The following is a 24,672-nucleotide window of genomic DNA, read 5'->3' as shown; positions in this document are numbered from 1 at the left end:
TGCAATGATTGAAACTATTAGATATTTGATGAGAATGTGATTAAAATAATTTAAATGAAAAAGAAATTGAAAAAAGAAAAATAAAATTAATGACCAAATCACACACAAGATTAATTAGATAAAGATTAGAAGACATTTTAATTTTGAGTTTTTCGATCATTCAAATTTAACTTGAAATCCAAACTTAAAATTTAAGTTGATTTAAATAACTCAAAATATAAAGAAAATAAAAAAAGAATATGAGTCAAATCAAATTTTAATCACCATACTAATGCCAAATCTTGAGAGAAAAAAATCTTCCAACAAAAATTAATTGTGAAGCAAAATATACACCGCGAAATAGCATTTAATCTTCAAATTTAACATTTTCAACTTGGTCCTAGAATACTTTTTTGGACTAAAATGTTAAAATAAATTCTTTACGGAAAATTTGGAAAATCTATTGAACTCTTATAAAATAAATCAATTGATATGTACAAAAAGGGAAAAAAAATCAATTGATCTATTTTATTAGGGTAAACTACATAATTTATTACTTTCATTTGAGTTTTATAATTTTTTCCTTATCGAATTTAAAAACATAAGATTTGATCACTTTCGTTTTGTTTTAATTAAGATTTGGTCGCTTTCTTTCGTTTTAATTAAGATGTGGCCACTAAAGATTACCAGCCATTAAACCTTTAACGGTTTGCTGACGTGACACGATAAATATATAAAATTAAAATTACATCATTTCCACGTAGATAATACATGGATTAAGTTTTGGTCACTTTCCTTTCATATTTGATCACTTTTTCTCACTATTTTTTTTAAAAAACATAATTTTTTGTCATTTACGTTATCGTTTTATTAAATTTCGATCGCATCCGAACGTGATCGATTTGCATGACATTTATGAAGATCAAATTGGCATTCACTTAGTACTAGAGAAAAAGTGTACAAATATGAAAGGAAAGTGATCAAAACTTAATCCATACAATATCTACGTGAAAATAATGTAATTTTAATTTTATATATTTATCGTGTCACGTCAGCAAACCGTTAAAGGTTTAATGACTATTAATCTTAAGTGACCATATCATAATTAAAACAAATAAAGTGACCAAATCTTAATTAAAACAAACCAAAAATGACCAAATCTTATATTTTTTGAATTCAGTAGAAAAATTTATAAAACTCAAATGAAAATCACCATTTTAATGAACTCTCATTGACGGATTTGAGGATTACGGAAAGGGGCAAAACCCAAAGGGCGTAACAGCGCTTGAAATATATATATATTAAAAATCAGTTTTTATGCGTTTTAATTTCGATTCATGATGTGATCATTACCATTAATAAAATTTAAGCTTAGTGATTAAATTAAGAAAAAACTAATAAATTTTTAGATTAACATGGACAAAGTGTTAAACGACTAAGTTGGTAAAAGTTACCAATTTATAGTTTTATTCTCAATTTTTTGCTTTTAACGTGAATTGAAATAGGTTCATACTAATCTGTTAATTTGAAGGTATGCGATGTTTGTTGGAATTCATGTTAATTTGAAGTTTATCGATGTAAGCCCCTCAGACCGATGCGGATAACTCGATCCGATCTAGAGTGTCACATTAGGGCCATCGGAACGACCCACTGTAAAAATCTCAGAAAATTTAAAACTTTTATTTAAAACTTGTAACTCATAAAATGATTTATCAGTATGCAGAAATAAAACAAATTTTCAAACTCGTATGTAAAATAAAACACAATTACATGCCCCCTAATCACATGTACCATTCTCTACAAGCAACGCCAGAAGAACTCCCTTATTGATGTCGATAGATGCACTGGTACAATTCCTTTAACCTGAAAAAGTGAGTAACAGAGTGAGTTTTGGGAAGCTCAAATAATACTACCAGTTGATGCTACATGACATGCAGATAAATGAAGAGCCATATAATTTCCTTATTGAATCAAACGTATACCAATTTCCAAGATAATCTGGGGTACCACTGGTAGTTCATCGAATAAAAGCCATGAAAATCTCAGTTCACAGGAAGCATTCATAGTATCAAGTTTTCAGGAGATCGACTAGGATGTCTAGTGTGTTCCAACAGTACGATAAAATCATAATAGGCACAGTAATCAAATGATAGTTCAGTAAATCTCATAAATCATACTGTAGTGGAGCTTTTAAAACTCGTAGTTTAAAACCATTGTATAAAGAGTTAACTAAGGGAACATCTTAGGGCCTGAGAGGCTATTCAAGAAAGTTTTGGGGCCATGGGGCCCATCTAAGAATACATCTTAGGGCCGCAGGGCCTACCCGAGAATGATCTCAGGGCTGCAGAGCCTACCTAAGAGTCACATTTGGTCCATAAAAATTTTCCAGCTTGATCAGAGCTATACTTTACAAATCTGTATCTCCAAGATACAATTTATACAGTGATACAATTCCATAAGCCATCACCATTAAGTCGGTGCATCCATAAAATAGTAACCATAGATTTCAGTGTACCACATGTTAAAATAATAAAATAATGTATTAATATATAGGGAACACACTAGAGAATCCAAGTATTTTTCAGAGGCATTTTGTAGTTGTCAATATGGATAACATGAAACTTGTGCAATTTGATCGGATTCTAGGAACAAGATCATATTAAAGAGAATCGATTACTAACCGATCTAATCATACATTTAGGGATGATATTTTAGAATCCCACTATGTTTTCATATGCATCAGGAAAGCGTTCAGGAATTACCGGAGTGATTGAGTTGATAAAGAATTAAACGAATGTTCACGGCAAATACCATCCATATTAATCGATCAGATTATCGAACAACTTGAGCGGAACAACTCTCATAACAGATGCCTGTCAACTAGTTAATTCATTGTCTTTCCTGGTATTCACTCTATAATACCAACAATTCTTCTCCATAGATCATCTTCAGAATCATCACCGAATATACCTTAAGGAATCGAACAACTATCCCAATAATCTTTACTTCATTTCCACATTACAACAATATCAAGAATTGATGACATATTAGATTCTTGGTTCATAACCCATAGGACCGTACATCATACATGTTCGTTGGTATTCCCAGATTCATCCAATCATTTACTAAATTCTCTGTCCTTAAGGTTACTTAATTCATTTAGCAATCATGTCTATCTCGGTTACTTTAGAGTTTTCCAGAGTAATTCAGACGTTTTTGAGTTTCAGATACATGTTGTACTTCCATTCAGTTCACTTTGGTCATATACAAAAATCATTTTGGTATTCAAGGTTGATTTATCTCACTAATATCCACTTCTTAATATTGAATGCGCTCTAGCATTGAGCTGAATACTTCCATAATTATCATCAATCCAAACTTGAGGAGACGAACAAGCATTCAAGTGGTACCTATGCCATTCAGGTACTTATATAGCACTAGCGTTGGTTGACCGACTTAAGCTGCGTTCCATAACTTTTAAGAGTAATACAACATCCATGTTTATTTGGATTTCTTAATTAATCCAAGGCATTTACTTATTCTATGCCATAAGGGTATTTTGGTCATTTCGATGCTCATTTTTATTCCATTCATTTAAGAGCTTGAGGATATCCAATCATTCCTGAACTTGGTGATATTCTTGGTCATCTGCATTCTAGGGGTATTCAGGTCATTTTACAGATTCACGGTATTTAAATCCTTTCCTTCCGTCCGATCTTAGTACTTAATTTAAACTTATCATCTATTCCAGTTATTTCAAACAATTCTTATAAAGAAGCACCCCCAATAATTTATTCTTCAAGTATATACTCTTAACTTGGAGATTTTCAGGTTAACTGCCTTCTTAGATGTTACAAACATGTTATCAGAAATTTTCTATATAAAGACAGAATCTTAATAATTAAATATGTAATTTATCGAGTTAAGTACGAATCCTTAAAGTACTTTCTCATTCAGGGTCAACTCGAATTATTTTTACCTCTCAAGGGAATTTTATAATTTCTTAACCAGATAATTTCGATATTAAAACTCTTAACAATGATAATTATAATTTAGAGATTTCTAGGGTTAATCGCTTTCTCGGATAATCTCTAAACTTTAAATTATTCCTTATCAAACTTCTAGTATCTTGTACAAGCCATCTTGGGTTTAGAAATCGGTTATTCAGATTTCATCAGATCAATACGTCTTTAAAAACTTTTTATCTAACTTCCAGGGTCAATTCTTGTCTTTTTACAACATAAGGGTATTTTCATAATTTTACCTAGTCGAAGTATTCTCATAATTTATCATCCAAGTACCTTTAATGAGATAAAATGTAATTTACATATTCAGGACTGATTCCTTTATCACGAAATCACAGAACTTGTAATTTAATAGTCTTAACTAATTTATCACTTATACCGTATTCAGTTCGAATCCATCTATAATCAAACATGCATAATAGACCAATCATATACATTCATGCATTTATTCATTATCAACATGTTCCATAAAACATAAAGAGGTAGTAATGTATTACCTCGATTTTCGTGCCATACTGATCGACCATTTAAACTCCATTTGAACGTCCTCGATCTTGAAATCAACTTTCAATAATTCCTCGGATACATATCAAAATAAATTTCATTAAAAACAGAGATTAATTGTGAAAAACGGATCAATCGAGTGATAAATCAGTCAAAAACAGCTTAACGAGTTTGATTTTGACAAAACAACTTCGAATTCAGGATGTCGAAAAACATAAAAGTTGACTTTTCAAAATTTTTGACTTCTGGTCAAAGTTGAAGTTAACGGGTTGACTCGGTCAAAGTCATCAGTCAACGGGTTGAATCGGTCAAAGTCAACGAGTTGACCTAGTGAGTTGACTCAGTCGAGTTAACTCAGCGCAGGTTGACTCAGCGGCTCGGTTCGGCTCGGCTCAGCTCGGCTCAACTGTTCACCAACCTGCCAGATAAAGTCCACTCGCAGGGGTGGCGCGTAAATAGTGCTACGATGTCCGAAAAATCCGGAAAAATTTCTAAAAAATATTATATGGCATTTTGAGACACTTACCAAGCTCGATTCACAATTTTGAACTGCGGAGAGCTCAATTCTGAAACGTTGGATGCTTTGACTTTCTCACCCTCCACTCGCCGGTGACGATGGAGACACGGAGGACACCGGTGGACTCGGAACGATGCAAGGACCACGATGGTGTGGGAGGTGTCAAAAACGGGTGACCGGATTGAAGTGAATCGACAAAAAACTAACGGAGATTGAGTTAAAACCGACAACACTTCCGGTTGAAATTTACGACAAATGATGTCAATTCATGATGAATGATTTAGGGTTTTTGTTCATCGGTTGACGACGAACACGAGGGTAGTTTCGGTTCGTCGAACGGTGGCCGGACGGTGAGTAGATCGGAGCTCAAAGTGGGTTGACTGGAGGAGGAAAATGAGGAAATTCTGTAGAAAACAATCAGGGGAAGAGAACTTATAATTCTCTCATAAAGGAAAATGACTAAATTATGAGTTTAGTCATTGAATTTCTTGCACTTTATAAAATGGTCTGCCAACTTTGAAATTTTACAATTTAATCGTCAATTTCTTCCAAAATACCAATTTAAATTTAATACTTTATAATTCCTAAAATTTAGCCCCTAAATTGGGGTGTTACAATTCTTTCCACCTTAAAAATTTCGTTCTCGAAATTCTTTAATGTCACATAATTGCAGAAATGAAACTTCCATTAGTTCTTTCATATCTTCAAGTAGCTTTTACAAAAGTATGTGTCCTCTACTAATTCTTAACCAGCTGAGTATACAGTCTCATTAGAACTCTCCCTCAGTCCAATAAAATAATCAGAACATATTTATCCTTGTGAAATCAATTCAGCTTTGGTTACGAAAATAAACTCATAGAGCGATAACATATCCTAATTTCATTTCCGGAGTCAGGTCAGAATTTCTCAGATGAGTAACTCCCACATGGATCGTGTGGTACTTTACAGAATTTAGACAGACGTTACTGGTATTCATTTATAAAATGATATAGTCCTAACAGATGAAAACTTAGGTTTGCTCATTACAGATATGAACTCAACCTTGGAGTTCCGGCTCAGAGAAGTATAATTATAGTCTAGGGGCATGTACTGATTATACATCTTTTTGAAATTTGACCGTCCGGTCTATCTTAAAATTTTTTGACTCAACCATAGCTATGATACCACTAAATGTAACCTCCTCAGACCGATGTGGATAACCCGATCCGATCTGGAGTGTCACACTAGGGCCACCGGAGCAACCCACTATAAAAACCATAGAAAATTTAAAACTTTTATTTAAAACATGTAACTCATAAAATGATTTATCAGTATGCAGAAATAAAACAAATTTTCAAACTTGTATGTAAAACAAAACACAATTACATGCCCCCTAATCACATGTACCATTCTCTACAAGCAACGCCGTAAGAACTCCCTTATTGATGTCGATAGAAGCACTGGTACAATTCCTTTAACCTGAAAAGGTGAGTAACATAGTAAGCTTTGGGAAGCTCAGTAATACAACACTACCAGTTGATACATGACATGCAGATAAATGAAGAGCCATATAATTTCCTTATTGAATCAACTGTATACCAATTTCTGAGATAATATGGGGTACCACTGGTAGTTCATCGAATAGAAGCCATGAATATCTCAGTTCACAGGAAGCATTCATAGTATCACGTTTTCAGGAGATCGACTAAGATGTCTAGTGTGTTCAAACAATACGATAAAATCATAATAGGTAGTAATCAAATGATAGTTCAGTAAATCTCATAAATCATACTGTAATGGAGCTTTTAAAACTCGTAGTTTAAAACCATTGTATAAAGAGTTAACCTAAGGGAACATCTTAGGGCCTGCGAGCGTACCCAAGAAAGTTTCGGGGCTAAGGGGCCTACCTAAGAACACATCTTAGGGCTGCAGGGCCTACCCGAGAATGATCTCAAGGCCGTAGAGCCGACTTAAGAGTCACATTAGGTCTATAAAAATTTTCCAGTTTGATCAGAGCTATTCTTTACAAATCTGTATCTCCAAGATACGATTTGTACAATGATACAATTCCATAAGCATCACCATTAAGTCGGTGCATCCATAAAACAGTAACCATAGATTTCAGTGTACCACATGTTAAAATAATAAAACAATGTATTAATATATAGGGAACACACTAGAGAATCCAAGTATTTGTCAGATGCATTTTGTAGTTATCAGTATGGATAACATGAAACTTGTGCAATTTGATCGGATTCCAGGAACAAGATCCTATTGAAGAGAATTGATTACTAACCTATCTAATCAGACATTTACGGATGATATTTTAGAATCCCACTATGTTTTCATGTGCATCAAGAAAGCATTTTGGAATGATCGGAGTGATTGAGTTGATAAAGAATTAAACAAATATTCAGGGAAAATACTATCCATGTCAATCGATCGGATTATCGAACAACTTAAGTTGAACAACTCTCATAACTGATTCCTGTCAACTAGTTAATTCATTGTCTTTCATGGTATTCACTCTATAATACCAATAATTTTTGTCCATAGATCATCTTCAGAATCATCACCGAATATACCTTAAGGAATCAAACAGGTATCCCAATAATCTTTACTTTATTTCCACATACAACAATATCAAGAATTGATGACGTATTTTATTCTTGGTTCATAACCCATGGGACCATACATCATACAAGTTCGTTGGTATTCCCAGACTCATCCAATCACTTACTAAATTCTCCGTCCTTAAGATTACTTAATTCATTTAGAAATCATGTCTATCTCGGTTACTTTAGGGTTTTCTAGAGTAATTCAGACTTTTTTGAGTTTCGGATACATATTGTACTTCCATTCAGTTCACTTTGGTCATATACAAAAATCATTTTGGTATTCGTGGTTGATTTATCTCACTAATTTCCACTTCTTAATATCGGAGATTTTCTTCAAGTATATACTCTTAACTTGAAGATTTTCATGTCAACTGCCTTCTCAGATAAATTATTCCTTATCAAACTTATAGTATCTTGTACAAGCCATCTTGGGTTTAGAAATCAGTTATCCAGATTTCCTAAGCAAAAATAATATTTTCTATACACATCAGTAGTTTCATCAGTCAATACATCTTTAAAAACTTCTTATCCAACTTCCAGGGTCAATTATTGTCTTTTTACAACATAAGGTATTTTCGTAATTTTACCTAGTCAAAGTATTCTCATAATTTATCATCCAAGTACCTTTAATGAGATAAATTATAATTTACATATTCAGGACTGATTCCTTTATCACGAAATCACATAACTTGTAATTCAATAGTCTTAACTAATTTATCACTTATACCATATTCAGTTCGAATCCATCTATAATCAAACAGGCATAATAGACCAATCATATACATTAATGCATTTATTCATTATCAACATGTTCTATAAAACATAAAGAGGTAGTAATGTATTACCTCGATTTTTATGCCATACTGATCGACCATTTAAACTCCATTCGAACGTCCTCGATCTTGAAATCAACTTTCAATAATTCCTTTGTTACATATCAACAGAAATGTCATTAAAAATGGAGCTTAATTATGAAAAACGGAGCTTAATTGTGAAAAACGGATCGAATCGAGTGATAAATAGTCAAAAACAGCTTACTGGGTTTGAATTTGACAAATCAGACTTTAGATTCGGATTCGGATTCAGGACATCAAAAAACATAAAATACAATTTTTCGAAGATTTTGACTTTTTGGTCAAAGTCAACAAGTTTGACTGACAATTTCGAGGCTTTCAGGCCCAAATTTGGCAAAACGGACTGCGGAATCGAACTCAGGATGTCAGTAAACATAAAATATGACTTTTACAAATTTTTGGCTTTTTGGTCAAAGTTAAAGTCAACGGTCAACGGGTTGACTCGATCAAAGTCATCAGTCAACGGGTGACTCGGTCAAAGTCAACAATCAACGGTCAACGGGTTGACTCGGTCAAAGTCAACGAGTTGACCTAGTGAGTTGACTCAATCGAGTTAACTCAGCGCAGGTTGACTCAATCGGCTTGGCTCGACTCAATAGCTCGGCTCAGCGGCTCGGGTCGGCTCAGTGGCTAGGCTCAACTGTTCACCAACCTGCTAAACGAAGCCCACTCGCAGGGGTGGCGCGTGAACAGTGCTACGGTGTCCGAAATATTTCTAAAAAAATATTATATGACATTTTGAGACACTTACCAAGCTTGGTTCACAATTTTGAACGGCTGAGAGCTCGATTCTGAAACGTTGGAAGCTTTGACTTTCATACCCCTCTACTCACCGCGACGACAGAGACACGGAGGACACTGGTGGACTTAGAACGATGCAAGTAAAACGATGGTGTGGGAGGTGTCAAAAATGGGTGGCCGGATCGAAGTGAATCGACGAAAAACCAACGGAGATTGAGTTAAAACCGACGATACTTCTGGTTGAAATTTACGACAAACTACGTCGATTAACGACGAAAGGTTCAGGGGGTTTTGTTCATCGGTCGACAACAAACACGATGGTAGTTTCAGTTCGTTGAACGGTGGCCAGACGATGAGTAGATCAGAGCTTAAAGTGGGTTGACGGGAGGAGCAAAATAGGAAATTCGGAAGAAAACAATAGGGGGAAGAGAATTATAATTCTCTCATAAAGGAAAATGGCTAAATTATGAGTTTAGTCACTAAATTTCCTATACTTTATAAAATGATCTGTCAACTTTAAAATTTTACAATTTAATCTTAAATTTCTTCCAATATATCAATTTAAATTTAATACTTTATAATTCCTAAAATTTAGCCCATAAATTGGGTGTTACAATCGATATCAAATTCACATTTAGGAAGTTGAAAGAGATGAACTAAAAATTATTGTTATCGAATAGCAGATGGAGTTGACTTTGATCGAATTCTAAACAAAACTAAAATAAAATACACAATAGGTTCCTCCCCAAATCACCATGCATTACAATATATACAAAATAACATACACACTAGGAATGACTTACTCTTTTTCTGGATCACTAATCATTAATTTCATTTCTCTCGGATGAAGACGACAACTACTTGGTGTCTGATGAATACGCAAGTTTGGTTTGAACAACATGGTATTTGGGCGAAACTGCCGTCAATATGACAATGCCACAGAGGAGAACTAGCCCCAGACCTAAACCATTAACAATCATGGACTCCGGACAATGTTTCGATCCATTCCTCCTGCTCTGCAAGAACGTCAATTTCTCCAGCAGCCCGGTTTCCGCTGTAATCACCGCTAAGCCATAGGTATAGAGACCGAGGAAGATATGCCATGGCAACACCTTTGCTCTCGTCGTCCGCATCTCACCCCGGTGCCAAAAGCTTAGAAAACCCATTAACCACTGCATTGTAAATCAATTCTTTTAGCCTATTGATAATATAAATATATCCTGCAAATATAACTGCTCAGATATGTTTTTTTAAAATAAATGAAATTCTTTTTTACCATAGAAACCAAAACCAATTCTTAGGGCGTTACCACTTAATACTAACGTCCAAAAGCCTAGCTTAATCATTTAATCGAAATAGAGAACGCTTCTAGCAAATTGCTAAAAGAGAAAGCAGAAGGGGTGATGACGTGTAACGCTAGAATACATTATTTCAGCATAAAATACGTTATCGAAACTTGTTAATGGAGTCATAGAATATGGGGCCACTGCCACAAAATAAAGCAACATAATGCGTAAACCGCAATAATTGTATTTGAGGCGTTGGGCATTCAATTATTCTTAAAATGTTACCAGTAAAATACGCTCATTACTCATTTAAAAGACAAAAACTTTGAGAATTGTGATAGAAACCCAGATTCCCGTAACTCTACTGCATAATTAACTTGCCCTATAAAATTTACTTATTGAAAGGTAGAGATCTACACATGATTTTAAGTCAGGAACGAATTTAAATTTATAAAATTTTAGTATACAAAATGAAATTTTAATAAAAAATACATTAAAAAATTTAAAATATGTGATAATTTTAAATGCGTAGACAACCTAGATCCCGGAAATACTAATAAATTTATTGAATGATATTATAGTAAAAAGGAAATATTATTCATCTTAAAAAATTTGAGTTAAAAATATTTCTTATAATAGTGTCAAACTGTTCAAAGAAAAGATAGTAAGGGATTGAAGAAGAGAACCTGAGCCCCAAACAAGCTGATACAGATCAAACCCATCCAAGAATGCAGGCTCAAGAAATTAGCCACAATGCCTTGTTGCCCATGGAACTTCGTCCAAATCCCAAAAACCCCGCAGCCTAAAGCCACCCCTTGAAGCCACAAATGCACGCCTTTCTTCAAATTCCTCGAAACAGGCAACCATCTGTGTACCAATATAGCTGAAAAGAAACCAACACACCAAATCACCATTTTTTTCCAGACTTTTAGTTTCAATAGACAATAGTAGCATACCTTCACCACTTATGAGAATGAAGCCGATAACCATCAACAAAGGGTGAAGAACCTGCGAGCAAAGATAAGGAAATGTAAACTAATTCTGGTCGAGAATGGATGAGATTGGCACATAATGTTTACTCACAGCAAGATGGGGTCTTCTTGGGAGGAAACGGGAGAGTGAGGGAGGAAGCTGGACTTGAAAAGAAGAGCCCAAGAGAGGACCAGAGCTGCAACTAAGATGCCTGATATTCTAGCAAACAAGAGAGATGGAACCAGAGAAGGAGAAATTGCAGCCATGGGCTTGTTTAGCGGCATTCTCGTTCAGTTTTGAGATGGAGACAGTAGTGGCGGCTGGAGCTGAAGAGTGAAGTGGCGAGAGGAGAGCTACCGACACACTTGCTTAGATCTAGCAGGCTGCAAAGAGTAAAGGACCAAAGGCAGTACATTTTTCAGAATACTTTATAGGGAAAGTTCACTATAGTTTATTTACTGGATTAGATTCCCTTTAATAATTCTACTCTAATTTCGACTTCTATTTCTAATACATAGTATAAACATGTTTTTTAAGGAATAAACATGTTTATATGTTAATAAAAAACTATAAAATATTAGATAAATAATTTAATTTAGTAATTATGTTTTTTTTTTATATAAATGTGGGAAATACAAAATGGCTAAGTGATAACTCTCCAAAAGAGTTACTACTTAGAGTCTTTTTATTTAGGCTTGAGCTTGTACTTTAGCATTTTAGGATCATATTTAAATTGTTTTTAGTTAATTTTAAATTGCATGTGCCGCAACGGTCCTTCAGGTGGTCTCAGGTTCACATGTCGACTTGAATTGGATGATGGAGTCGTCATCGACCTTTTCAAATTAGATAGATCAGACATCTAAATTTTACCAATTTACAAAATCTGCATCTTACTAGAGAGTTGTCTGATTTGGAAGTTGATTACAATCGAGGAAGGATAAACACCATTGAATTTCCCTTTCAGTACCAATATGATTACCGCAATTGTCATAATTATGAAAATTTAAATTTAAATAAAAATTTGATATGAATTACTTACCCCTGAAGAAGTTTCAAAATTTAACGATTCTAAAAAATAATTTTTAGTATTTGATTTAAAATAATACACCACTTCAAAAAAATCAGGGTACCAATTTATAAATAAAATAAACTTGAAAAGATAATTAACGAATTTAACATTGATCAAATTGTAAATAAATTGAAAATAGAGGGGTTCGAATTACAAGAAAATCAATATTATTAAAGTAGGGGACTAAAACGAATTACACATCAAAAGTGTAAGGTTTGTGGAAATAATTTAAAATTTTCTTAATTATGCTCGTGTCCTCTTCTCTTCTCAAAAAAATCGGCCACGCTATGATGAAGTCCCTTTGCCCAGACCACCATTTCGTCCGTCGCTCCGACCACCACTTACGATGCCCAAAATCCTAAAAATACCCCAAATCACTCCTCTCGATATCCCGAGATCGTGTCCTAGATCCATCAAACTAAGCTCTTGGGTTTACCTTTTCCGATGGTGACTTTTTGGTTTCCGGTGACTTTCAGGAGTGGTACGATCTCTCCTCGGTAGTGAAGAACCCACACTAAGTCTCATTTTTCTTTCTTTCTTTGTGGTTTTGGTGCTTTCAAAAACTTGATCCCTTTAACGTTTTTACAGGTGTCTTATATAGATACAGTAGAGGGGTTCAAATATGTCGACCTTCTGTGGGTTAAGTTGGTTGGAATATAACTCCTCGCTATTGAGTTGTTATGTTGTTGAGGACTCTTTCATTACGAGTTAAGCCAGTCTTGTATGACTCAAGTTTGATATCTTTCGTCGTGAAGTTGAAATCTTACTCGGAATCTGGGTTGAGAAGTAGCTCATCGTCGTTAAGCTAAATCGTAGTCGATCTTGGGTCTTCTTCTAGTCAAATATCCTTTGACGTGAATTTGAAATTGGACTTGAAGACCTTGGTTGGAAAATTGATTCTTGTTGTTGAGTTAAGCTATATTGTAGACGACTCATCCATTACGAGTTAAGTTATTCTTAGGTGTCTTTCGAGCTCAATATTTTTCGTGAAGTTGAAATTGGCTCAACGATCCTTCGATCTTCTGTATGTCAAATTGATTGAGATATAACTCCTCATCGTTGAGTTAAGCTACGATTTGAATGACTCCTTCATTACGAGTTAAGTCGATCCCGAGTGTACTTCGATTTCAATATCCATCGTTAAGAAATTGAAATTTTCTCTAACAATATGCAAAATTGTATATATATGTATGTGATTTCATGAATGTAATATCCTCATGTATGCCTAAAATGCAAATGTTACAATTTTTGGTATTTTCAAAGAGAAATCTCGATTTTCCATCGATCATGTTTATTGAAGCCAATCGCGCCCCAATACTGACGCAATCATTGTAAATTATATGGAATTGCTACTCTTAGTCGTATGGACTGACTTATTTTCACATCCAGAGACACTCACTCAGCCTTGTTTTCAAGGATATTTAGTAATTTGATAACCTAAGATTTCATTGAGGATCCGCGTCAGGCTAAGGACATCCTTTGAAGGCTTTGAAATTTGAATGGAAACTCCTTCCACATGGGATATCTCATCTGATATTTGTATGGAAGAAAAAATCAATAAATTAGTAGGCATCCCAATTGCCTTAAAATGACGTCAAACACCTTAGATGCTCCTTCTAAGTTCTCAGGTGGTTTGCATGAAACCTTTTTAGTAAAGTTACTCTCTACTTTAAAGGTTTGATGTGATCATTTTATGTGATCATTTTATGCTTAGCATAACCATCAAGGTTTGCATTTAGATGTAGCATCTTCAAGTTCATCTCGTGAGTAGGTTTCCCTTTTTGTCACGTACAAAATTCTTTTCAATTGACTCAATGTTGTGAAGTTCACTTTATTATGATGATTTATGCGGTCGTCTTCTTTTTTTGCGTCCAATGTTGGGTGAAACCACATCGGGAGACACTTTGATGGAAGAGTGAAAGATTTCAAAGCTGCCTCACTTTGATAAAATATGTCTTGCTTGAAATATGTATTTTCTTCGAAGTATTGAAAAGTTCAATGTAAATATTTATATAACACAATAATGCTCATTTAAACTTAAAATTGAAGCAAAATATCAATTCACTGAATATCAAATAAATAAATCACACATTTTGTTTTCAAAAATTACAGTTCAATGTAAATATTTATATAACACAATAATGCTCATTTAAACTTAAAATTAAAGCAAAATATCAATTCACTATCAAATAAATAAATCACACATTTTGTTTTAAAAAATTATAGCCTTCTGACAAGTGTTAAGATCAATAAGTTAATTTGGGAAGACAATCTGGTTTGATTTTGTCTGTTCTTTTTCTGTTTTTTCATTATCAAGATGTCCATCAATTCATAGTACTTGTAAACTCTTTTGAAATGTCCCACTATTCTGGCATGATCTTCAAATAGGATGTGGACATAATAGTGCAACTAGTACATTCAACAGTTAGACTTATTAGAGAATATTTTTGCTTCATTTCTTAAAAATCTTTCACTTGTTCAAGTCTTATATATTTCTTAAGTAGAGACGGTGCAAAAGTATCAATCTAAAAGTAAAATTTCTGAGTACTTTTGAGTCGACTATAATATATGTATATTAACTCCCTTAGTCTACCTTCCATCGAAACTCATTCTTAACGCAAACTTTAGGCCTTACTGCCTTTTTATATTATACTTAATTAAATTTGGTGTTCTCATCTATAGGAATGAGCAAAACTCGAATCGGTTCAAAAAATTGATTTTTTCAAGTTCGAGTTATTCGAGTTAACTCGAATTATTGATTCGATTTGAGTTCTAGTCGAATTCAAATTTTGCCAACTGGAATAACTGAAAAATTGAAATTCAAAATGACATCGTTTAGATATATAGGTTTAAATATTTCAAGATTACGTCGTTTAGTCATTTATCTTAATTTTTTTAATTCCCTCACAAAGAACCTAAACAGCCAGCAGCACCCACGCGTATTTAAAAATCAAATCCCTAGCACTCATCGACAGAACCAATTTCGTTTCATGATTCCCAAATCAGTTAACACTGATTTTCAGTCATTATCACTGATTTCTAGTCACCAGTAGGCAGCAACACCAGTTCTTTAGCATCACAACAAAATCCTCAAATCAATTACGGATTTCGACTTTAAGCACCCAAATCAGGTTCGATCTTTTTGCTTTGTTTTTTTATCGAGTTGCGCAATATTTTCCTTTGTTAAATAGTTCGTTTAAGTCAAGAATTTCTCAAAGAATTTAACATGTTTAACATAGTATCACATATATTTAAATTGATTACAGTAGTAGATGTATTTAATGATTATTGTTTTGTTAAATTTCAAATGTTTAAACAAATAAATACCTTTAAAGTATGCCTTGTTTTATAGTTTAAAAATAGAAATATTAATATATTATATTTTTGATATTGCATAGGAGTGGATCACAGAAGACTCAAAGCTCACAACCATATGATTATAGTCAACTCAAAGTTCACAAAGTTCTTCTACATGTAAAGTCAATGATCCAACGAGTACTAAAAGTGCTCGAAAGAAATAAAAACTAAGAGCAACAGGTTGGAACCATTTAAAAAAAAAATGTAACTGAAGATAGGGAGAATAGGACAAAATGCAATTATTATGGCACGACTTACTGCATAGAAACCAGAGGTTTTACAACCAATGTGAATAATCATTTGAAGACATGCTTAAAAACCCCTCGAGGAAATAATTTAGATTCTAAACAATTAGAAATAGCAATACTTCAAACTGACCTTGAAAATGAAGCGACAAAACTTTCAACTTGAAAGTTTGAAGAATATGCTATTAGAAAGGCGTTGATTCACATGATAATCGTGGGTGAGCTACCTTTTGGAATTATAAAGGAGAAGAATTTAATTCATTTTTTTCTCTAACATGCCCAAGGTTTCATCTCCCTTCTCATTTTAAAATTAGAAGGGATTGTCTCGATTTGTTCAACTCCATGAAAAGGCTAATGAAGAATGCTTTTGAGAAAGATACAAGTAGAATTTGTTTGACAAATGACACTTGGACTTCACTGCAAAGGGTATATTACATGGTTCTAACGACGCATTAGATAGATGATAAATGAATGTTGCAAAAGAAAATCATAAACTTCTTTCTGATATCTACTCATAGAGGTGAAAACATAGGTCAAGTCCTTGAAAAGTGCATCCGAGCTTGGGGGATTCAAAGAATCTTCACTATTACAATTGATAATGCATATGTTAATGGTGTTGGTTTAAATATTTGAGAAAGAAATTGAACCATTGAAATACTTGTTTTGCAAGTGGAAAATATATGCATATGAGATGTGTTGCACATGTTATTAATTTCATCGTGTAAGAAGGTGATAAGGATGCTTATGCGTCTATTGATTGAGTTAGAGCTACTGTGAGGTATATAAAAGTATCACCATCAAGGATAAAAAATTCTATGATCGGGCAGAAGAAGAAATGATGGATATTAAATCTCATTTGCGTTTAGGTGTGCTTATTAGGTGGAACTCAATGTATATGATGCTGAAGGTGGCTAAAAAATATGAGCATGCATTTGATTTATATGCTCGTGATAACAATAGCTTTTTTATCGATCACACAGTTGGAGATAGAGTCCCTACATTTGATGATTGGAATTTTTTTTGAAGAATTGCAAAAGTTCTTGAGCCTTTTTATGATCTTACATTGAAGGTTTACGGATCATTACATGTCACCTCCCATTTCTTTTAGGAAACATTGATAGACATGCATTGTTTACTTGATGGATGGATAAAGTGTGAGGACTTGGAAATAATCTCCATGACTTCAAAAATGAGGGAGAAGTACAACAAATATTGAGTTGATGTTAAGAATATTAATTTTATAGTTTACTTAGCCATTATCTTAGATCTGAGACGTAAAATGGGCTTTGTAAATTTTGAGGTATACTTGTTTTTTTTCCTAATGTTGCTAGTGAGGTTATGAAGATGATTGATAAAGAATTGCATTTTTGTTTGATGAATACTCTTTCATCATTGGAAACTATAAGACATGAAGGTCAATCAAGTATTTCGAAAAACGTTTCCATGCCTATGGAATTACATCAATCAAAGGCGAGTTTGGCCATGCAACAATATCTGTTGAAGAAGAAACGAGTTGGTTTGGAACAAAAATTTGAGTTGGATAAATATTTGGCTGAGAAGAATATAGAAACAACTCGAGTTCATTTGATATATTATTGTGGTGGAAAGTGAGTAATCCAAGATACCCTGTTCTTGAACAAATGGCTTGAGATTTCTTCTCGATTCCTTTCTCTATAGTTGCATCAGAAAGTGCATTCAACATATGTGGACGTGTTCTAGGTTTTAGAAGTTTATTAACTCTGAAAATGGTTGAAGCTTTGATTTGCACTCAGGATTGGCTTCGGAAATCTAAGGATCCCATCAATCTTGATGAGTATGTTGTAGAACTTCAAGACATAGAAGATGGTAATATTTAATTTTGATTTATAATGTTAATATTTTTACTTCATTTATATTACAAAAGTTATTTATAATTTAACTAACATATTTGTTTTTAAATTTTTTAGATTTATCAAGAATAGTTGATAAAGAAGAAACTTTTTCAAAGTTACCTAAGGGTGTTCAAACGATTAATTCGGTCATCGACAAAACCAAATTACCATTAACCAAATTAATCGAACCTTTTTCTTTAACCATTAACCGAATCGAACTTTTGTAAATATTAACCGAACTGAACAAAGTTTGATTATTTCAGTCGGTTAACCAAATTAACTAAAATTATTTATATTTTTTTTAGATTAATTGAGATATTTTTATTTGGGTTGAAATTTAATTAAATATTGACAATTTAATGAATTTAGTGTGGTTAAAAAATAATTGGATCTTAATTCTTAATGGGCTTAAGCTTGAAATATAGATATATATAATATAATATATAATTTAATAATTAGTTAAATCGGTTAATTTAGTTAATTAATCGATTTTGAACTGAATCAACCATTAACTGAATATTGAAAAAAATTAACTTTCCCCGGCCGAACTAATTTGGTGGCCGACTGAATTAACCAAACTATTTCGGTTTGGTTGATTAATTTGGTTAAAACCAAATAGTGAACACCTTTAAAGTTACCGACGGTGCACGAAGAAGAGGAGGAAATCTAAGGTTTTCAAAAATGTAATTTGAGAACTCAAGAAGTAGTTTATTGTAATTGACTTTTTAGACTATCTTCGCTTTGCTTTTTTTAATCATCTTGTGGTGTTGGTTTTTCTAAACTCTACTATGTAATTGTTCGATTTAGTTATTAATATATTTTGGGGTACTCTTTTTCCTCCTTCCGCTGCCTTTGGTTTTGCTTTGGCATGACTTGGATAAGAAAAAGGGTTTTAATGAGGTTTATTGTTTAATGAAAAAATATTATTTTGTAGAGAAACTCGAACAAATTGACTCGAATTTCTTAAACTCGACTGGATTCGAAAAAATTTTAAATTAAGTTTGAGCTGTAAAATATGGCTGTTAACTGGAATAACTCAAATTTTTTATACTCGACACTACTCGACTCGATCAAATGCTCACCCTTACTCATCTTTGCTTTGATTTTGTAAGGAAATTCATCTCAACACAAAGTTATTAGTGTCATGATCTGAATGTAATCCTATTCATAAACTTAGGGCTCTCTACATGACCCATTACTTTAGCGGAATATCTCTAATTAGAGGATTCTGATTAAAGGATTCAAATGTAAAAAAAAGTCTTTGATTTTATAATTTGAACGAAACTCACTTCATGAAGCTTGGACTTATCTCCATAGCTGCTTTAGACTTATCTATGAAGATTATCAGCTTACTACTTTTCAGCGGAGTGCCCCCTTTCAAAATTAAAATTACCTTGCATTAATACCACATTATTTCCCTGAGTTTTTTATTTCAAGATTTCTTAAGCTCATCAAGAAGAACCTGTTATAGTCTGAGTGTCATTGAAGGTCATGAAATTTCATCTTTAGAGTTCAATTTCCAAGTAATTAACCTAAGCTAATTCTATCTATTCCATTTGTGAAAATTGTAATCTTCACTGAATGTCCTTAACAAATATACATACTAATTGGTCTTACAATGTCATGTTTCAAATATACGCCATCTTGTACGTTTCCATACTTACCTGAGCATTTGATGGCTTTATTGTGTGAGAGAAATTTTACCTTCGTTTCTTTGGGTAAAAGGTATAAGTATGATGATAAGTCAATGATAAATGCTTCATTGCTCGTAGTCAAATAAATGACATTTATTTAATGATAAAAACATTCAAGCATATAAAAATAATTAAAATAAGACATTTTTCTTTAGGTAGAATAACTTCATGGTGAGTTAGCGATGATCTCTTCTTGTCTCATCCCAGGATGTTCCATTCAATTTTCACCTCATTTCTCAATTAATTCATGATTTATCACTCCGCTAGCAAAGAGATTCTCTATTTTCTCTATGAGGGATATACATTTTCCAATAGGGGACTAGATGCCCCCATGTTAAAGTCACATATGTTGTTTGGATCATAGCCATAGGCAAATGAGCTAATCGATACTCTTGAAGGTTTATGAGCGAAGCATCGACCTTTGATCAAATGTGAAAGCAATTATGAAATAGGCACTTGAAACATCTTGAGGGTTGTGTTGGCCCAAGACATTTTTGTGGTGGATGCTGGCGAAGAGTCTTTTTTTTTTTGCTTTTATCTCTTTCATGCTTTTTAATATGTGACCCTCCATGCGATTGATCTTCAATACATGACTCATGAGGGCTAACTCTTAGTCTCAAATTCTATAACTCCATGATAAAAAAAGGTTATGGACTCAGCGCTTAAAGTTGGTACATTTCTCATTGAAATGTCATTGAATTCCAAATTGATATTTGTAGTGGGAGGACTTTTATCATACCGTCTTGGATAGGGAGGCGATTTTGACATGTTTTGGCGCAATCAATCGTGCTTCGAGCAACTTAGCATATACCTCATGGCATAAGAAAGTAATAAGTCCAAACTGGGGACCTTGGATTCCAACTTTCCTTTGTCATTATCAGTGTCCTTGCGAGAATCTAACAAAATGTCATCTTATGGTAAATGAGGCTTTGAGGATTGATTTTGTAGTGTCGAGCCCTGATTGGCTTGTTATGAAAGATTAAGAGACTGGTTTTCGAGGGCCTGGTCCTTTTCCTTTTCTACATGTCTAGGTTCCTCAACTGATGTTGAGCTTTTGGGAAACACATATTTTCCATTTTCAAAGCATAGTAATTCATCTGCTATAAGATTTTGAAACATTTGCCTTATGATCCATTATCATCTATAATGCGATTGAAATCAACAGAATGGTATCTGCAGGAATATTTGATACCATACCAATATGGTTGTAAATAACTGTTAGATCTTAATGAGGTTGGTGTCAAAAGGTGATTATGGAAGAGATGGGGTAACAAGTCAGAATATGACATCGGGATTGAGACTATTTGCATCTTTTTCTCCTTTCTCTTAACCCTCTTAGGTGACACATTGCCTTCTTCAATGCCTCTGTTCATTGAGTTATTTATACCATTATTCCAACAACATTCTCTAGGACTGATTTTGTAATGTTTTTCTCTTTAACGATTTCTTGAATATTTAACAATGTCTCATTAACTATCACATTCGGATTTTGACTTACTTCACAAATCCTTCTCTTCAACTTGTATAACAAACTCCTTTATCAGATTCTTTCCCTCGATATCTGTAGCTATCATGCTCATTAACTTGGAGATTTTCTCTATCGATTCATCTTGGAACCTCTTCAATTGATCACTCATTCCTTTTTTAGTTCTAGCCAGATATTCTTGAAGCCTCTCTATTTTATTGATACACGATTTTATCTCGTTCAAGGGATCCATGTTTGATGGATTTTACTTAAATAAAATATTTCACGAATTATTCACAATTTTTCATGATAAATGTATGTAAATGATTAATGTGATTCATAAATTAAAAATAAAAATATGCAAGATGCAAAAGACGAGGTGTTGATCCAAAAAGTGCTTATCATAATAAATAACCTTCATTGGGACAAAAGTGTTATTACAATGTGGCCAAAAACATTGAAAAGTACACTTGAGCTAGATCTTCTAAGCTCTGAACAACTTCTAGTAGGTTGACAAGTCTCCTTGCTTCGCTGGTTACTGACTGAATACCCTGCTTTACTACCCCGACTTCTCTTGCCAGACCATGCAGGTGACGGGCCATCTTTTGAACTTGTTTTAAGAAATCTCGAATGATTGCGTCTCTTGCCTTCACTTTTCATTGAGCTTGTTCCCATAAAAAATTTCATTAATGTCCTTCATCGTATGACATTATCCGAAGTTCAGTCACTTACTTCTTGTATCATTCCATGGCGTTCTGTGTTTTTTCATGACTTCACGTTCTATGTTTCCTTATTCCTTATGTATTTGGAGAGATTATTTTAATCTCATCATCTTTTGTTTGACTCGATCTACTTTCACAATCTTTGTTAGGTTTGAAATGGATCTAACCTGTTTGGAGTCTTTCGTAATGCAACAAAGTCGTGCATTCCTCGGTAGTAGACATCATGTCTTCAACTGTATCAAGGATTTTAGAATTGTATTAACACTTGAATTAAAGCCTCATCCACTCGTACATAAAGCAAATACTGAGATTTTCTGCTTCCTCTCATGCTTCCACTTGTCTTACATGCTTCAGCTCCTGGACGTCGTTCTTCTTGAGGCTAATCGAAGCGTAGTCAACTAGCTCATGACACGTTGTTGTCTTGTAGACAATCTCTTTTTCTTTTCGAGTCTTCTTTGACTATCGTCGTACCTTCGTGTTTTAACCTTTTGCATAACAACCCGTTTATCCATTAATGAAAACCATATGAAGTTGACGAACACTTCGCAGATCAACACCTCTTTTAATGATGCAAATGAAAATAAATAAAAAATTGGCAAAAAGAGAAACAAGTTAGTACAGTAAATTAATAATAAAAGACAATAGAAAACAATTAAGCACCAAGGTTTTGAATGTGGTTTTGGGGTGAGCTCTAATTTTATGCATCAACACAGTTTGGTTCTAAAAAGGGACTCGAGTTCTCCTTGTCGGTGCCCCCGTGGGCTTACCAAACCCTCGATCCCAGACCCATCACATGCTTATATAGATCGAGTTAACTCGAAATGATACATTCACCTATGTCCATATGAATAATAAATTCCCACGAAGACATAAGGTATATGAACCCCGAAGGCTACTTGCTAGACCCATACGGAGAATAAATTCCCACAAAGACATCACTTTCACCCTCACTTAAAAGTTTGGAGCTTGGGTATAGAGCTTGAGATACTTGTCTTTTATTTTTATTTTTTTTGAAAAAATGAAATCATTATAAAACTGTTAGTCAAACTATTTATTTAAAAAATAAAATAATCAAAGTTAAACAAAAAGGATCGAAAATAATTTAAAACCTAAACTTGCAACTTTTGCCTAAGAAGATAATCGGTAATTGATTTTTGGCCTAGCTCTCTTGTAGTCCCCAACAAAGCCACTAAGCTGTTGCAACAGTCCTTCAGTTGGTCCCGGTTCGTGTCTCGTCTTGAATTGGATGATGGAGTTGCCACCAATCTTTTCGAATTAGCTAGATCGAACAACTAAATTAAACATTGGATGCTTATATTTTTAAATCTATTTCATGAATTTCATGTTTAATTGATTTTGTCCATCAATTCGATTAGTGTTTGTTTTATTTTATTAAGGCCTTTAGTATAGAGACATATAGGGTTGTAAGTGATATGAGATAGCTCGTGAGCTACTCGAGATTGACTCGGTCAAATCTCGATAAATACTCAACTTAAGTGGACTTGACTCGAGTTCTTAATGAGCCAAAACGAGCTACTTGATACTCGAATCGAAAAGCTCGTGAGCAACTAAAAAATATAATATATTAAGATTTTCGTAACGGTCCTTCGGGTGGTCTCGGGTTCGTGTTTCGAATTGAATTAATGTGATGAAGTCACCACCAATCTTTTTGAATTAGGTAGATTGGACACTGAGAACTTACCATTTTTATCGAATATGCGTCTTACAATTTTTTTTAGATTCAGGGGTTGTTTACAATCGAGGAAGGATGAACACTTTCAAATTGCCCTTTTGATACCACACCATTACTGGTTTTCTTAATTGTGAAATTTAAAATTTAGATAAAAATTTAAAAATAGGATTCAAATCATTTACCTTCGAGAATTAGTTATTATGAAACAAAATAAATTATAAAAATGAAATGTAATAAAATAACTTGAATATAATCTACAAAACATGAGGTAAAAAGGTTACAGATTATAATGCGACTTATGCCAATGAATTAATAAAAAAACAGTAATTATATAAAATAAATACATAAAAGCAAAGAAATAAAAGAGGGGGGGGGAAATGTATAACATTAAAATATTAATTAAGTATAATATTTAAGGAAAAAGGAAAACACGCAAACCATAGACAAACATTAAAGTTAAAAAGTATAATACGAATTAAAGAAATTTAATTCCTAAATTAAACATAAAAAGGGAAAATCAACAAGAAAATACACAACGTAAATTAAGTAAAAGAATAAAACAATTACAATTTAAATCAATTAGGAAGATGATAACTTAAAAAGATTGAGAAGAATCAAATTAATGGAAGAAAATTAAAAGAAGACAAATAGACGTTAATTCGAATGAATTAAAAGGGAAAAGTCAAAAGAAATTAAGGACATTAAAAACGAAAAATAAAGAAACTAAAGTGAATCTGTAACATCCCAAATCAGGGTCAGTGACTAAATTGCAAATTTTGAAAGTTTTGTGCTCAATTTAGAAATAAATTAAAAGTCTCAGGAGTTAAGTAAATAATTTTAATATTGGATTAAATAGTAAAGATGGATGAACTAAAGGGGCAAAATGGTCTTTTCATGGGAAAGATTTTTATCTTCCCTTTTTTGAGTATTATAAAACGTGGGAAATATGAGAGAGTTTCAGACTTCTCTACTTCATTCTCTTCTTTTCCACCGTGAAGCCATAAGCAAAGGTAAAATCTCTTGTTAGTTGATATTTAGCTGAATTTAGGATTTGGTTATGATTATTGGATGATAATTAAGC

General features: G+C 33.3%; 1 protein-coding gene and 1 long non-coding RNA gene across 2 annotated transcripts; one reads left to right on the top strand and one right to left on the bottom strand.

Moving 5' to 3' along the window:
- Window positions 1–348: 348 nt before the first annotated feature.
- On the top strand, window positions 349–16,387 carry LOC120187592. The gene is made up of 3 exons (XR_005522314.1): window positions 349–376; window positions 952–955; window positions 16,316–16,387. It is a non-coding gene; the product is annotated as an uncharacterized LOC120187592 (long non-coding RNA).
- Window positions 9,943–11,980, bottom strand: LOC120187591 (probable transmembrane ascorbate ferrireductase 4). The gene is made up of 4 exons (XM_039191284.1): window positions 11,587–11,980; window positions 11,460–11,511; window positions 11,190–11,386; window positions 9,943–10,389 (listed from the first exon to the last, which is right to left on the bottom strand). The coding sequence occupies exons 2-4, from the start codon at window positions 11,491–11,493 to the stop codon at window positions 10,075–10,077; spliced, it is 546 nt and encodes a 181-aa protein (XP_039047215.1). The 5' UTR covers window positions 11,494–11,511; window positions 11,587–11,980; the 3' UTR covers window positions 9,943–10,074.
- Window positions 16,388–24,672: the final 8,285 nt, after the last annotated feature.

Source organism: Hibiscus syriacus, unplaced genomic scaffold (genome assembly GCF_006381635.1).
Source record: "Hibiscus syriacus cultivar Baekdansim isolate YM2019G1 unplaced genomic scaffold, ASM638163v2 tig00113725_pilon, whole genome shotgun sequence".
NCBI classification, from domain to species: Eukaryota; Viridiplantae; Streptophyta; class Magnoliopsida; order Malvales; family Malvaceae; genus Hibiscus; species Hibiscus syriacus.
The sequence above is the reverse complement of the archived record's forward strand: the minus strand, read 5'-3'. Positions and strand labels throughout refer to the sequence as shown.

What these genes read in the sequence shown, in the direction of transcription:
- LOC120187591 (XM_039191284.1), bottom strand. Translation starts at nt 11,493, where the DNA reads ATGGTTATCGGCTTCATTCTCATAAGTGGTGAAG. An exon ending in CATTCTCATAAGTGGTGAAG is followed by an intron (nt 11,387 to 11,459) that starts GTATGCTACTAT and finishes GTTTCTTTTCAG; the next exon opens with CTATATTGGTACACAGATGG. An exon ending in TCAGCTTGTTTGGGGCTCAG is followed by an intron (nt 10,390 to 11,189) that starts GTTCTCTTCTTC and finishes TTTACAATGCAG; the next exon opens with TGGTTAATGGGTTTTCTAAG.